This window comes from Juglans regia, chromosome 14, assembly GCF_001411555.2.
Source record: "Juglans regia cultivar Chandler chromosome 14, Walnut 2.0, whole genome shotgun sequence".
Classification (NCBI taxonomy): domain Eukaryota; kingdom Viridiplantae; phylum Streptophyta; class Magnoliopsida; order Fagales; family Juglandaceae; genus Juglans; species Juglans regia.
In genome coordinates this window covers 5,200,283-5,216,376 of record NC_049914.1, presented here as the reverse complement: position 1 = coordinate 5,216,376, position 16,094 = coordinate 5,200,283, and the positions used below count along the sequence as shown (strand labels likewise).

Genomic DNA, 16,094 nt, shown 5'->3' with positions numbered 1-16,094 from the left:
TTCATCCTCTGTGCTGAAGGTTTAAGCTCTTTGCTCAATAGTTCAGATTCTGGTGGAGTTACAAGGGGGTTAGCAGTGGCAAGAGGAGGTACTCGTTTGAACCATTTACTTTTTGCTGATGATTGTCTTTTGTTTGGGAGGGCAAATGAGGAGGAATGGTTTAGATTCCAAAGGATGTTGAAGATCTATGAAAGGGCTTCAGGTCAGTTTCTGAACATAGATAAAACATCAGTTTTTTTTAGTTCCAATACGAGAGAGGTAGTTAAAGGGAGGATCAAGGAGCTAGGGGGTGAAGTTATGAGGGGTAGCTATGAAAAATATTTGGGACTCCCCTCTTTAGTTGGAAAGTCCAAGTATAATACTTTCAGAAGCATTAAAGAGAAGGTTTGGAAGAAAATCAATAATTGGAAAAACATATTTCTATCTGCTGCTGGGAAAGAAATACTCATTAAGGCAGTACTCCAAGCTTTACCTACGTATGCTATGAGTGTTTTCAAATTACCAAAAAGACTTTGTATTGAGCTGAACATGATGTTAGCAAAATTTTGGTGGGGGAACAATCAGAAAACAAACTGTGTTCACTGGTGCAGTTGGGAGAAAATGGGAGATCAGAAAGATAGAGGAGGTTTGGGATTTAGAGATTTTGATTGTTTTAATCTGGCCTTACTAGCAAAACAAGGGTGGAGGTTAATCCAAAATCCAAGAAGTATGGTAGCCATGATTTTTCGAGAGAAATATTTCAGATCTTCATCTTTCTTAGAAGCAAAACTGGGTCACTGTCCTTCACTGATATGGAGAAGCATATGGAATGCAACAGAACTTTTGAGAAAAGGATTGAGGTGGAGAGTGGGCAATGAAAAGAACATCAAGATTTGGGGACAAAAATGGATACCCTCTTCTTCAACTTTAAGTATTTAGTCACCAGTTTCCTTATTGGATAAAGAGGCAAAGGTATGTGAACTCATGAAAGGATGTGGAGAGTGGAATGACTTGTTAATTAAAAATATTTTTAACAAAGAAGAAGCTGAGGTAATCACTAGCATCCCTCTAAGCAGAATGGAAGTTGAAGATAAACTAGTTTGGAATTATGATAAGAAAGGGCAGTTTTCTGTTAAGAGTGCTTATATTCTGGAGTTTGACAGCAAAAGAGCAAAAAGAGGTGAGCCTTCGAGGGGAAGAGGAGGGGATAGATGTTGGAAGGAAATATGGGAACTAAAGGTTCCAGGGAAGGTTAAGCTATTCATGTGGAAAGCAGGGAATGAAATTCTACCCACAAGAAGGAATCTGAAGCTTAGGAAAATAGTTGAGGATTCTATTTGTCCTATATGTAAAGAGATGGAGGAGACTGTCATGCATATTGTTTGGCAATGCCCAGTTGCTAGTGATGTCTGGGCAGAATTCAACAAGACTTTACAGAAGTGGAGCTCACATGAAGATGATCTGCTTTCTTTGTGGGAGAAGATGATGGATAAGGTGGGTAAGGCTGAGATGGGACTGATAGCTTCTGTTATGAGAGGTATTTGGCAAAGGAGAAATGAACTTATCTTTGAGGGAGTTTTCAAAAGCCCAAGTCAAGTTATAAGGATTGCAAAAGAAGGCATTGATGAGTTTCTTTTAGCTCAGGTGAAAAGTATTGACAGAGTTGGAAATAATGCAGAATTAAGGAACCAAGTATGGAAGAAACCAAGAGAGAGTTATGTTAAGGCCAATTGGGATGCATCTTTGAACCAAAAAGAAAGGAAGATGGGATTAGGTGTTATCATTAGAGATGAAGAAGGAGAAGTATTGGTTGTAGTTGAGGGCCAACAGAGTAATGTAGACCAACTGGCAGTTGCAGAAAGCTATGCATTATGGAAGGCAATGGAAGTATGCAGGGATTTGAACATGGAAAGAGTGATTTTTGAAGGTGATGCCCAACTGATAGTCAAGGCAGTTAACGATCTAGAGGAAGACATGTCTGTTTTTGGGAGCATCGTGGAAGCTAGCAAGGTTTTAATTAACTTATGGAAAGATTGGAGTGTTGAATTTGTATACAGAAATGTAAATGAAGCAGCACACACTTTAGCAAAGGAAGCATTATGTTTAGACACAGAAATAGTTTGGATAGAGGAGATACCAAATTGTATTAGAAAAATTACTGAGAAAGAGAGAACTTGTAATGAGAGACTTGGTTTATATCAGTAAAGCTTACAGAGGTTATTCAAAAAAAAAAAAAGGATGAGCATCACAGCATATACGCTGAGAGTCTGCTACTTTTTGGGCACCATATCGGAAACACGGGCCATGACCCACAGCCAATATGAATAATTTGTCGTTGGAAACCGGCTGGAAGTGGCCTCCATTTAGAAACGGGCTTGAAATGAAAGTCCATTAGCGTTTGACTTTGAGCTAAGTCCAGCCCACTCAGGTGACCCGACAACTCCATTTCTTTTCCCCCCTTGGATTTCATTAAAAACCAGAAAGAGAATTATAAAAGGAGGGAATGTGGATCCTTATAAATATTGTGTTACAATAAATATAGTGTATAAAAATAATGACGTTCGCACCTTATTAGGCTTTAGAATTTGAACATGCAGCAGGCAAACTCACACCTTAATCAATCATTTAGGGACCCTTTTGTTAGGTGCCCCAAAACAGGTAGAATGTTATTATTGTTATGCTCTTGGGTTATGATGTTATTATGGTTACGCTCGTCTCCTCCTGTCATCTTCCCTTACATCAAAAGTAAACACAAAACGCGTCAATTATTTCTTAGTAATTATTATCTTAATTATAAGATTTTGGTCCGGTTTGGATACAATAAGTATTTTATTTTATCTTATCATTACAAAATTTTTAAATTCTTACATAAAATATAATAAACAATTCAATATTTTCAAATTATAAAACAATAATACTATTAAAAAATAATATTCTAATAATATTTTATTCAACTTTCATCTCAGTTTAACTTACTATCCAAACGATACCTTACATCTTCCTGCTTATTCTCTCTTCATCTCTCTCATAGAAAGTTTTTCGACTAGATTACAATAGAATATATATATATAGAAATGATATATATAAGTTATTATTCACCATCCCACATCCCACTCTATAACTTTTTAATAGGGTGTGAGAGTGTTTTTCATAAAATATGGAGTGTGGAGTAGTGAATAGTGGCTGATGAGAAGAATTTTTCATATATATATATATTCACCAATTTGGGTCGACCTAATTATGTTTAATTTTGGTTGAACTGTAGAGGATTGACAAGATATTGTAGCATGTGATAAATAATGCGATTAAAATTTAACAGATCCGATAAGAAGTCATTATTATTCTAGATTATGAAACAAGTATTGAGGAATCGTGACTAATTATAATTATATTGTTAATATCTATCCCTCGCATAAAGCAGCTATAAAAAGAGTAAAATAAATAAATAAATGTGTAATGATTACACAACCAAGTGATACGTACATGATGATGATGATGAGGAGATCACGATCTAGCTCAAGGATTAAACTTTTGTGGGATAAATCCAGAGCTCAGCCTAAATGATTTAAGATATCTTAATGGTAATTAATTAAAAAGCATAATAATAATAATAATGTACATGTATAATCAAGTCAAGTGACACATGATGATGAAATCTAGCACATGGATCCAGCTTCTAAAAAGCCCCCCAAGCTAGGGTATTTTTTGGATTTATATTATATTCTATTTTGGAAGTACCTCCATTGTGAATTATAGGAGGCAAAAAGTATATATATATATGAATCTAGTGAAGTGTTGCATGTCATGACAAACAAACTATGGCATCACTTCAAGATATATATATATATTCCATAGTTGTTGAGTTGTTCTTCATGTGCAGAGAGTTTGGGCCGTTAAAAAGGAGGACCACAAACATATATAATCATCATTATTTTTCTTATTTATTTATTTATTTGTAGAATCATCATCATTATTTGATAGTCATGATAAATATAAAAATGTCAAACAAATGATCATAGAAGTAACGGGACAACCGAAGACTCAATGCCATGATCATCAAAATACAATTGCTTTAGATTATTGACATGATCTAGTTAGCTAGCCTGCAACATTCATCATCTGCAACAAGACCACCTTCTAAAACGTTATTGATTACAATGGCAACAACTAGTAGATGGGTTGGTAAAAACACTAGTACTAAAGGAATGTTGTGGATTAACCTGCTTTTTCTTATCATTCCACTTTAGTTTTTCTTTTTCTTTTTCCTTTCTTTCATCCTTTTTCTGTCAGCTTGGATCGTGGGGTATCCTAAAAAGCTTTTACCTTTCAAAAGCTATAGGGTTTTGCATAGTATAATCCAATTAGATGCTACCATATATCCATCCTAAAAAGTAAGAAGGTGCTAGCTAGCTCCAATGTTAACATGATGATCATCATGTGATGATAGCTCCAATGCTATACTCTTTAATTTTGTGTTTGTTTGGATTTCTAAACGAGGATGCTGCATGCATGTCATCATGTGTTCTTGATCGGCGCAGTACTGGTGCGCTATACTATAATATCAAGTGCCAAATTACATATCTGTTGAACATGTTACAAATTCAAGATTAGAAAACATGCATCAAGGTGGTTTGGCAGCATGCATGTCAAGCGGCTTGTCCAAATTGTATCCTCACTCCATTAATGACATGGATCAAGAAAAGACTACAAAATATTTATTAATATTTATATATATATATATATATTATATTTTCATTTTATTATCTTCGTATATGAATGGAAGCTGCATGCATCTGAAAATGTAAAATGGCTTTTTCATCGATTTTCAGAGCCATGCGACAAACACTATTTTCTTTCTAGAAATATGCAACCCATGCCATGCATGCATGAGCTAGCCTACTGTACGTGTAGCTAGCTGGAGATTTAACACATTGATTATCCAGCACTTTGTTATTTGATGTTGATGTCCCAAAACTGGCCTTCAAGAGCCTTGGAAACAGATCGAAAGGAAGGGTGGGCAGTTCATCTTCTTCGACAGAAACAAGTTTAATTTCCGAGATAAAAGATTTGAAAACACAACCAAACATGTTGTTTCATGTGCCCTTTAAATTTCTTAGGGCAATGCATGCATATATATATATATATATAGTAGCTTTTCGTAGAAATGAAAGGATGTTCCCTAGCTACCAATATTAATTAGCTGGCCCTTCTTTTCTGGTATTTTTTTGTTGTAGTCTTTTTGTCCTTGTTGAGTCCACATTGTATTCATTCTTTCCATGTTTTGGTCAATCAAGCTTTCCTTGTTTCCAGTATCACGCCTGGAGTCTTTTCTTTTGTATTATTATATATGTTTGGACGATCGAGCTGTATGCATGATCTCTGGTGCAGAAAAGCAAACACATGCATGCATGAACCATTAACATAAAGTCGTAAATCACTATATATATATATATATATATATATATACACACACTAGCGGTGGTAAACGTGCATGCCACATCTATCAATTTGAAGAAAAAAATAAAATGTAACTTTGAATATTAAAATAATCTAATGTATAAAAATAAAATTATTATTTATTTATGTTCATAATTTATTATGAAATTTAAATTATATTAAAAATTTAAATTAATTAAATAATTTTTTTCTTAAAAATGTACAGTAAAATTTTATTATTTATTTAATGATAAAAAATTAGTATTTTAATTATCTATTTTATGTTAGTTTAAATCAATATTTAAACTTCTATCGTTAGATTAAATCTGAAAATTAAAGATGAAGAGTTGTAATTTAAAACCTATAAACCAATATTTTTTCCCACCTTTCATTTTTCCCTCTCTCTCATTCTCACGCACGATTATGGTATTACGTCGCATATTGACATTCACACAGACGAACCCAAAAAGAAACAGAAAAACAAAACAAACGTTAAAAAAAAAAACAAACCTCTTTACTATTCATTACTGTTGATGAACAGTAATGAACAAGATAAGAATATGCGGAAAAAAAAACCACACAGCCTCTTTACTGTTCATTACTGTTGATGAACAGTAATATGATAGCCTCTTTTAAGATATAGGCAGATATATATATATAAATTGAAGTTAATTTTAAGTGTATGATAGAATATTTATATTTTAATGATCTATTTTATGTTAGTTTAAATCAATATTTAAATTTCTACCGTTAGATTAAATATGAAGATTAAAAATGATATATCACTTTTAGTATTACTCTATAAAAGTCTAAATAACTTAAATAAAAATCTAAAAAATACTTATCACACAAATTTGATCCAATCAATTCAATTATATATACTTACTTTTACAAATCCTAATACAATCACTAAAAATTCAAGAATTATAAATAAGAATTATATAACAATCTGACTATAAAGCAAGCATTTGATAGAAGTAATAATTTATTTTACTCTTTAGATGAATACAAAAAAAAGTCTATTTAAAGAAAAAGAGGTAATATAAACACTTGGGAAAAAAAAAAAAAAAACTCTACACTGTTTATTACTGTTGATGAACAGTAATATTAACAGTAATAAACAGTACATATATAGAGGCTTAGGCAGATATATATATATATATATATAATTTACGAATCCTGCATCCAAAATCAATATTTATTTATATTATCGGATAAATGCCATGCATGCATGCATTTTGTTTTAGTTGGGAAATGCTATGCATCATAGCACTTTTTTTTTTTTTTTGCTTTTGGCTCTTTTCCAGCTGAATCTCCTTATTATATTTATTTGCTCCTTTTTCATTTTCTCTTATTTCTAGATCTTGAAGAAAATATATTTTCAGAAAATAGATCAATGAACGAACCTGCATATATATAGAATCCTTTTTTTCCTTTTTAAAAAAAAAAAAAAATCAAAATCATACTATAATTTGTGGAAAATCATGTCTCTCCACATGATGCTAATTAAGACGATCTTCTTTTCCAGGCTAATGGATTTTTATACATATCTTAATTAAGGCGTATTTTAAATGATTAGAACGAATGTTTTTAGTGTAAGAGGTTCTTCAGTCAAGTTTTTGTTGTTTAGTGATCTCCTGTGTCTCTCGTACGTACTTGTCTTAGGCTTCGTTTGGATCTCAAACTCATCTCAACTTATTATTACAATTTTTTTAAATTTCAATACAAAATATAATAAATAATTTAACTTTATCAAATTTCAAAATAATAATAATATTAATAAATAATATTCTAACAATATTTTATCATCTCAACTCAACTCAATTCAACTGACTTCAACATCCAAACACAACCTTAAAGTACGAGAGACCAGCCCGCTCGGAACAAACTAGAACAAGTCAATAAATTCATGCCGAGTAGAAAGTGGAAAACCTCAACCATCATGCCCCACCCAAAAGGGTTTATATAGATCAGTAAATTGTATATAAATTTAGGTGTCATCAAGCCATTGTTTTACTTTTGGCTGGTTTTATCCATTGGATTTTCTGGTCATGTGAGTAAATTATGCAAGGCAATATTTTGGCAGCTTACTTCAGACAATAACTTCAATGTTTTACATGTGGAGGGGGAGCTGTGGATGATGAAGAGCCGTGTCAAAGATGGCTTACAACTATACATTCTGTACAGCCCTGTAAATGTAAGCATTTGGGAGGTCTGCAATTCAAACTCGACATGATGCCATGAAACATATATACTTGTAATTTCAAGGATGTGATCAACAAACGGTCTATCCTTTCAAATGACATAATGTCTATGGTGATGAGAACATGAGATGATGGTTAAAAAAATGTCAAAAAAAATAATTTTTTAATTTAGTTAAAAAATTATATCACTTGTTAGTGGCCATTATATTATTAATAGTTGTGTTCTTTGTTAATAAGTGTCTCATGACCTATAAATAAGTCGGGTTATTGGTGTTCATTGAAAGCACTCACTTTTCTTTATCCATTACTAAGTCGTGAGATAAATATCTTTACGAAAATGTTACTATATTACCGAAATTTTGTTCAATTTTCGTTCATATTTCATTCTCCATTTTTCTACCATACTTGCATACAAAGTAGATATCATTGTAACAAATAAGTCGGGTTGTCTTGATGATGAGAAGTATCATTCTTCATCTTAAATTTTATCATCCATATTATATAATCACACACCAATTGATCATACGCTATATTACAACTTCATCTGACTTTTCATTTAAAGTAACAACTACGAAACCATTACGAGTCGAGAATGATAAGTTCAATAATGAAAAATAACATTACTCTATCTCGATTTATCGTTCTCTCTGGATATGTGAAGAGAAATGAATCGAAGATCATATCACGAGGTTGCTCGTGGATCTAGTAGAAAGGGCAAGGAGTCAACATTGACTTTGTAGTTTAACCAAGAAGTTAAGGGAGATCATGTTGTAAACGAATTAATTAAGCACATGATGTTGTGAAATATTTAAAACGATGTCGGCTCCTCAGTACTAATTAATTATGCCATCAACCTCACTTAAACCTTCTCAATATATACAGACTGATCCATTAATGTTTAATATGAACAGTTGTAGTTTCAGTTTAAAAAACATTTCTGAGTGTCATGATTTTCTTCCTCTTGGATTTTAATTTGGACAAAAAGGAGACTTAGAAATAGTAAAATAAAAGGACCATAAATATACATCTCATGCCTGTCTTCATATGCATCATCCACGTTTGTATATATAAAAAAATAAATATTTTATATATAATTGGGGTGGGTAGTGTTGACCAATGTAGTTCCATATGCAATCATTTTAAATGCAAATAGGCTGTGTCGGTGCTCCATTCCAATGTCGACAACTCTAAGTTCTGGATTCGAATTTTGCTATACTTCAATTATTATTCATTCTATATTTATTAATTTTTTTTATAAAATATGAAATGTGAGATAATAAATAGTAATTGATGAAAAAAATTATTTTTATATAATTAGAGAATAATTAAATTATATAAATAAGATTTTAATCTTGTAATATCATATTAAAAAATGATAATCTAAAAGATTATAAATAAATAGTATTTCTCAATAAAGACTATTATATCACTTCTCATTTTCAGTACATGCATTTCATTTATTTTGCAATAGTGAGTGAGTGAGAGTTCTAACTGAATTAGCAATCAATAATGCCTACATATATGTTCCATCATTCAATGAATAATCATGATGTACACCAAATAATTAGAAGAATATTTATTAGTTTTTTTTTACTAATTTTTTAATATCATATAAAAATAATAATTAAATGATAATAATTAAAACTTTATGGGACAGACAGTATTGTGATGTAACTCCCAGCAAGTGATGATATAAAAGGTAGCAGTTGCACGTTCGGTGTATGTATGCTTTTATTAATAATAATAATAATAATAATAATAATAATAATAATAATAATAATAATAATAATCACGTATTAAATACGTTTATATCTCATTTAATACTTTTAAATTTCGAGTAAAAATTCGAAAAATTAGTGATTGGATGCATGAAAAAATACCTGCAATGAGACATCAAGAAAGTCTTATGTCTCTGGCGCCACATGAACGTTAAACACAAGACGTTCAACGATATAATGTCGCCATCCAAAAAAGTCTAGAAATAATTAAAAACTGTTTTTATTTTATGGGGTGAGAAGGTTTTTCCTTTAGGTCTCGTTTGTATTAATAATTTATCTCAATTCATTTCAATTCATCTCATCTCATCATTATAATTTTATCAAATTTTTACATAAAATATAATAAACAATTCAATTTTTTAAAATTTTAAAATAATTTTTTTAAATTTTTACACAAAATATAATAAATAATTTAATTTTTATTCTACTATTCATAAACTATCTCAACTCATCTCTCAAATCACTCCTAAAAGTTAATGTCTATTTTAATGGCTTCTTTTTGTTTGGTTCGCCTTTAATTGGATAATTATAAAAATTAAATAAAATATTAATAAAATATTAAATTTTAATATTATTATTATTTAAAAAATTAAACTATTTTTTATATTTTATATAAAAATTTTAAAAAATTATAATAATAAAATAAAATAAAACATTTTTACTATTCAAACACATCCATCAATGATCAATAAGGTGTAATGTCTATGCCAAATATAAATGACAGGACACTTTTATCTTTTTATTTTTTGTTTTTTTGTTCATTTACTTACACTGGACTGGGAGAGAAAAATATGAATGTATATTTTCCAGTCAAATGGATGCTTAGGGACCCCACTTCCTCTTAATTTTTCAAACCTCGAAGACTTGGAGTCACATTCATTTTGCACCTAATTTACCCTCACATGCAAATGATGATTTTATTCTATATACCTAAAATACAAACAAAAATAAGGCCGGAAATAGGATTAAAAAAAAAAAAACTTAAAACCACTATTTCTATGCATCTAAAAAAATTTACAATTTCCATGAATGAAAATGATTTAAGAAAAATAAAAAAAAAAAGAGTAAAAAAGATGACCATCTTGACATAATCTTTAAAATAATTTTTTTTTTAGAAAAAGCTTGAAAGATTTATAAGTGTAAATTTTATCACACACAATATAATTAAGGTTATGTTTGAATTTAAAAATGAATTGAGATATTTTTAGATGAGTTAAATAAAATATTATTTTTAATATATTATTATTTTAAGATTTAAAAAAATTTAATTATTTATTATATTTTATATAAAAATTAAAAAAAATTATAATAAGGATCCCATTCATCTTCTTGACCCGAACTTTGTATTAAGCCGTATTGCTATTTGTAGAGGGAAAAAAAGGTAGAAAATATATAGTTAAATAAAATATTAAAAAATAAAAGAAAAATAGATGATGATATGAAGTAGCAGCAGAATCTTAGCTGGATGCACCACACACATCATTTACCTTGCTCCTTCCCCTCTTCACAGAGAGAGAGAGAGAGAGAGAAAAAGAGAGAAAGATTCATCCTTTTCAGACTCGCCTTTCACAACCTCCTTCACACACGCAAACACTGCAACCGAGTAGCCAAATGACTCACTTGCTGCTGCTCTCTGTTTCTGAACAATTCCTCCCTTTCTCTCTTCCTCCTCGGCTGAGGGTCTAATCCACCTCCTCCTTCCACAATGCCCACCTTCCTCTTCTTCCTCCTCCTCTTCCTCTTCGCGCCTCGACATCTGTCCTTCGCCGCCCCCATTGTTGGCCGCAGAATCCTCCACCAGCCTTTGCTTCCTCTCAACTCTCTCCCTCCTTCTCAACCTCCCTCCCCATCTCCCCCTACTCCCAAATACCCTTTTTCCACTACTACTCCTAACCAGTCTCCCTTTTTCCCATCCTATCCTTCCCCACCTTCTCCTCCCTCCCCAGCCTCGTTCGCCTCCTTCCCTGCCAATATCTCCTCTCTCATTCTCCCTGAATCTCCTTCTTCCAAAAACACTTCTCCAAAACTCGTCGCCGCCGCCGTCGGTGCCGCAGTCTCCGCCGCTATACTAGTCGGTATTGCTGTCTTCTTCTATCGCCGGCGCTTGAATCTCCATCGCTTTGCCGACGACAAGACTTTCACGTCGGATAATAGTATCAGGTTGTTCCCTGCCAATGCGGGGGGCACGAATGGAATCATCAATGTCACTGCCGGTAGTTCTGAGTTTCTGTACCTGGGCACGTTGGTCGACTCGCGGGTAATCGATGAACGCACCGTCAACGCTAACGGTAGTAATGGGGGTGGTGCTTTAGTTACTCGAAAGCTGGATTCGCCTGAGCTTCACCCGCTCCCCCCGCTTACTAGGCAGAGCTCTCTAGTTGTTGACGATGAGGAGGATGAAGAGGAGTTTTACTCCCCTAGAGGGTCTTTGGGTGCCACCGGATCCAGCTCCCGCAGAGTTTTTGTGGCCGCGGAGAAAAAATGCAGCGAGACCAGTTCCTGTTCGTATTCGTCTTCGAGTTCAGGTTCGCCTGCTCGGTCTCACTCGATTAGCCTCTCTCCGCCGGTTAGTTTGAGCCCCAGAAGATCGCAACCCAAATCTCCACCACAAGCACAAAATGCATCTCCAAGACTCTCGAACGTTGTCGTCTCTCGTGAAATTGTGGCGTCTTCGTCTTCTGCGTCCTCAACCCCAGAGAGAGGTTCGGACATAAACCCAGATGCTTCTTTGAGAGCATGGAATCAAAATCTGGAGTCTTCTTCGTTGCCGTCAGAGAAGAACCCGTATGGGTCTCCAAGAATATCAAATGTCTCGGATCAAATGTCTCCTCCGCCTTCCAAAGTCCCCAATTTGTCTTCATCACCCAATGCTTCGGATCGAAATCTTCGGCAATCTTCCACTCCTTCAATAACTTCTTCATCGCCGTCTCCGCCGTCTTCTCCGGAGCGTAATTCGGAGGATAATTCATCAACAAGATCTAATGTTGAGCAGTCTCCAGGGAGAGCTAACAGTGCTCCATCACTGCCGCATTGTATTCCGCCCCCTCCACCAGCACCTCCGAGGCCACCAGCTCCTCCGAGGCCACCAGCTCCTCCGATGCCTATGCTCAGACACTGGAAAACTACAGATTCTTCAACACCCATTGCTCAGTCCAAGCCCATCTCTCAGCCGCCTGCACTCATACCGCCTTCGAGGCCTTTTGTAGTGCAAATCCCAGCAGAGGTTTCTCCAACTGAATTGCCACTCAATTCAACATCCACAGAAAAGAGCGACGAGACTCCAAAGCCCAAGTTAAAGCCGTTACATTGGGATAAAGTTAGAGCCAGCTCTGACCGTGAAATGGTGTGGGATCACCTCAGATCTAGCTCTTTTAAGTAAGATACTCATTTCCCACTCCCTCACTCATTCTCTTTTCTTGTACTAGCTCTTTTTTTTTTTTTTTTTTTTAATTGCTTTTTTTACTTGTTTTTCTTGCTATAATTGGCTCATGCCGTCCAATTCTCTACTTTTTTGCATCGTATTCCTGTATTTACGTATGTAGAATTGGGGTGTTTTCAGATTGAATGAGGAAATGATAGAGACATTGTTTGTTGTGAACACACCGAATTCGAAACTTAAAGAAACAACTCCACGCCCGGTTCTCCCCTCGCCAAATCAAGAGAATAGAGTGCTTGATCCCAAAAAGTCGCAGAACATTGCAATTTCGCTAAGGGCCCTTAATGTGACCACAGAGGAAGTCTGCGATGCCCTTTTAGAAGGTATCCATCTTCCTATTTAATTTTGATGTTGGTTTCTTGTTACCTCAGACCTCAGTGCTAAGAAAGTTGTTGCTTTGGTTGGGACGACTTCTCTTGTGCAAACGTGATGATTTTGACATGTCTTTTACGTACTTTTGCAATTTAAACCTGTAACTCTAATGTTTAGAGTGTTTATCTTGAAAGTTAGTTCCTGCATAGTTTTCGCACTCTATTTTTTTTTGGCCAAAACTATTGTGGTGGATCCTATCTTGTAAGTTGGAAAGGTATCATTTAGTAGGTTCTATAACTCTATGCACCCGTTTACTTGTGATACCCCGTTACGTTACTTCTGCTGGGGAAATAACTTTGATAGCATTAATTCTCTTGTGAAATTTCTAATTAGAAATACAACTTGAGGTGTTGCAATATCTTTCACCGGTGATTATGACTGGTGGTAGCTGATACTGATAGGTGCAGGCAGAGGGTGGAACCGACAATAGCTTGGGCCAGAGGGGTGGGGGGCCAAAGCCCCCCCAAGGTTCCGAAAAGCCATTAACTTTTTTTGAAAATTAACTATTAATTTTCAAGTATTTTTAATGAGGAAAATTATTTAAAAATGAGCTTTTCTCCCAAAAATGTATATACTTCTCAAATTAAAATTTCTTCTTCTACTCCTGGGCGCAGGGAGTGATGTTTAAAACTCAGACATTAATATTTTGCGAAGCAGAAAACCCCAAAAATCTTCAAAACTCAGACATTTGTCTTTGTTCTTCAAGAAGATAACTAAATAATTGGTAGGCTGCATCAATATTCTTCATATTTTCCATTTTCTTTCTGTGAAGCAAATGGTGCTATAGAAGTTCTTGTGCATAAAGTTATGGATGAGAGGAGTTTTCACTATTATTGAGATACTGAACAAGCAGCTAAAGTGATTCTTTTTTTTTTCAAATGCAGGTAATGCAGATGCACTTGGTACTGAATTACTAGAAAGTTTGTTGAAGATGGCTCCAACCAAAGAAGAAGAACGTAAACTGAAGGAGTGCAAAGATGATTCACCAATCAAGCTTGGTCCAGCTGAGAAATTTCTGAAGGCACTGCTTGATATACCTTTTGCATTCAAAAGGGTGGATGCAATGCTTTACATAGCTAATTTTGAGTCCGAGGTTGAGTACCTTAAAAAATCTTTTGAAACTCTAGAGGTAAGTCATCTCTCTCTCTCTCTCTCTCTCTCTCTCCTTTTACAAATACATGCTGTGTGCCACCTTAGTAGGTGAGGATGGGATCTAGTTTTATGCCATCTTTCCCCATTCGTTGTTGGATGAGGATGGGATCTAGTTTTGCACATTTTTTTAATCTTCAGTTTTGGACTAATGTTTCCTTCGTGTTCCATTTACAGGCTGCCTGTGAAGAACTGAGAAGCTGCAGGATGTTTTTAAAGCTTCTAGATGCTGTGTTAAAGACTGGAAACCGCATGAATGTTGGGACAAACCGTGGTGATGCCCATGCCTTCAAGCTTGATACACTTCTCAAGCTTGTTGATATCAAGGGTGCAGATGGAAAAACCACTCTGTTGCATTTTGTTGTACAAGAAATTATAAGAACGGAAGGTGCCCGACTCTCAGGTACCAACCAAACTCCAAAATCTACTTCGAGTGAAGATGCCAAGTGTAGGAAGCTTGGCCTTCAAATTGTTTCTGGTCTTAGTTCAGAGCTCACCAACGTGAAGAAAGCTGCTGCAATGGACTCTGATGTGCTTAGCGGTGAAGTCTCCAAACTTTTCGCTGGGATTGGGAACATCAGTGAGGTTGTGCGATTAAATGAAACAATTGGATTGAATGAAAGCAGCCAGAAATTTTCAGAATCAATGAATGAGTTCACAAAAATGGCCGAGGAGGAGATAATCAGAATTCAAGCCCAAGAAAGAGTTGCTCTTACTCTGGTGAAGGAGATAACGGAATACTTCCATGGAAACTCAGCTAAGGAAGAAGCTCACCCTTTCAGAATCTTCATGGTGGTGAGGGACTTTCTTACTATTCTCGACCGGGTCTGCAAGGAAGTCGGCACGATAAATGAGCGAACAATAGTTAGTTCTGCCCATAAATTTCCTGTTCCAGTGAACCCAATGCTGCCACAAGTTATTCCTGCAAGGCAGCATAACACTTGCTCTGATGATGAGAGTGCATCTCCAAAGTTTCATGGCTCATTGCTGGGTGACCTTTGACTGCATCTAGCTACTGCATTATAGAATAGGTGATGCTTAGTAAATGTTGGAGCTCAGCTCACATGGTTGGGCCATTTTGTAGTTTTATATTTTGTGTAAATCCATGTAAAGGATTTTGAGTTCATCCTATAGATAACATACAAAGATAATATTTTTTTTTCTTCTTTTCACGGTAGAATAAGTCAGTATGTTGAAATTTTGGGATATGTATTGTAATCATTTGAACCTATGTGGATTATAAGTGGTAAAATGCTCTGTTCAATCATTTGAAGACTGGCTGGCTCGCTCTCTCTATGTTCTTTCTTTTGTGGCAAGAAATATCTTCGTTCCAAACTATATTTTCTTTCACCAATGACCTCCTGGATATGAGGACAAAAGGGTCACTAGATCTTGATAATGAAAGAGGAACTCCCTTTTAACGCATCAACCTCATGACTGTAACTTGTTGCCGATAAAATCATTGGGTTCCAGTTACCCTCACTTTTTTTCTCTCTTTGCACTCCAACTTCATTTTGTTCAGAGGGTTGAGAATCTTATCTTCTTCACAACCATATGGCCGAAGGAAATTGTCGGTCGACGTCCTGATCAAGTTAATCGAGTACGACGAGCAGCTGAGGAAGAGACATCCTCGTTAAGATCCATGTCCCTGACACATCCACATGGTTGGTGTTGCTTTACACCGCTTATGTCCCTCTTAAAATCACGTCAGTCACAAGTATGTTTTTATTTATTAATAAT

General features: G+C 34.6%; 1 protein-coding gene across 1 annotated transcript; it reads left to right on the top strand.

Moving 5' to 3' along the window:
- The first annotated feature begins 10,874 nt into the window (after positions 1-10,874).
- On the top strand, positions 10,875-15,628 carry LOC109022189 (formin-like protein 1). The gene is made up of 4 exons (XM_019005016.2): positions 10,875-12,772; positions 12,957-13,156; positions 14,090-14,334; positions 14,532-15,628. Exons 1-4 carry the CDS (start codon positions 11,103-11,105, stop codon positions 15,354-15,356), a joined length of 2,940 nt encoding a protein of 979 aa, XP_018860561.2. The 5' UTR covers positions 10,875-11,102; the 3' UTR covers positions 15,357-15,628.
- The last annotated feature ends 466 nt before the right edge of the window (positions 15,629-16,094 follow it).

What these genes read in the sequence shown, in the direction of transcription:
- LOC109022189 (XM_019005016.2), top strand. Translation starts at nt 11,103, where the DNA reads ATGCCCACCTTCCTCTTCTTCCTCCTCCTCTTCCTCTTCGCGCCTCGA. An exon ending in CTGCGATGCCCTTTTAGAAG is followed by an intron (nt 13,157 to 14,089) that starts GTATCCATCTTC and finishes TTTCAAATGCAG; the next exon opens with GTAATGCAGATGCACTTGGT. An exon ending in AATCTTTTGAAACTCTAGAG is followed by an intron (nt 14,335 to 14,531) that starts GTAAGTCATCTC and finishes TTCCATTTACAG; the next exon opens with GCTGCCTGTGAAGAACTGAG.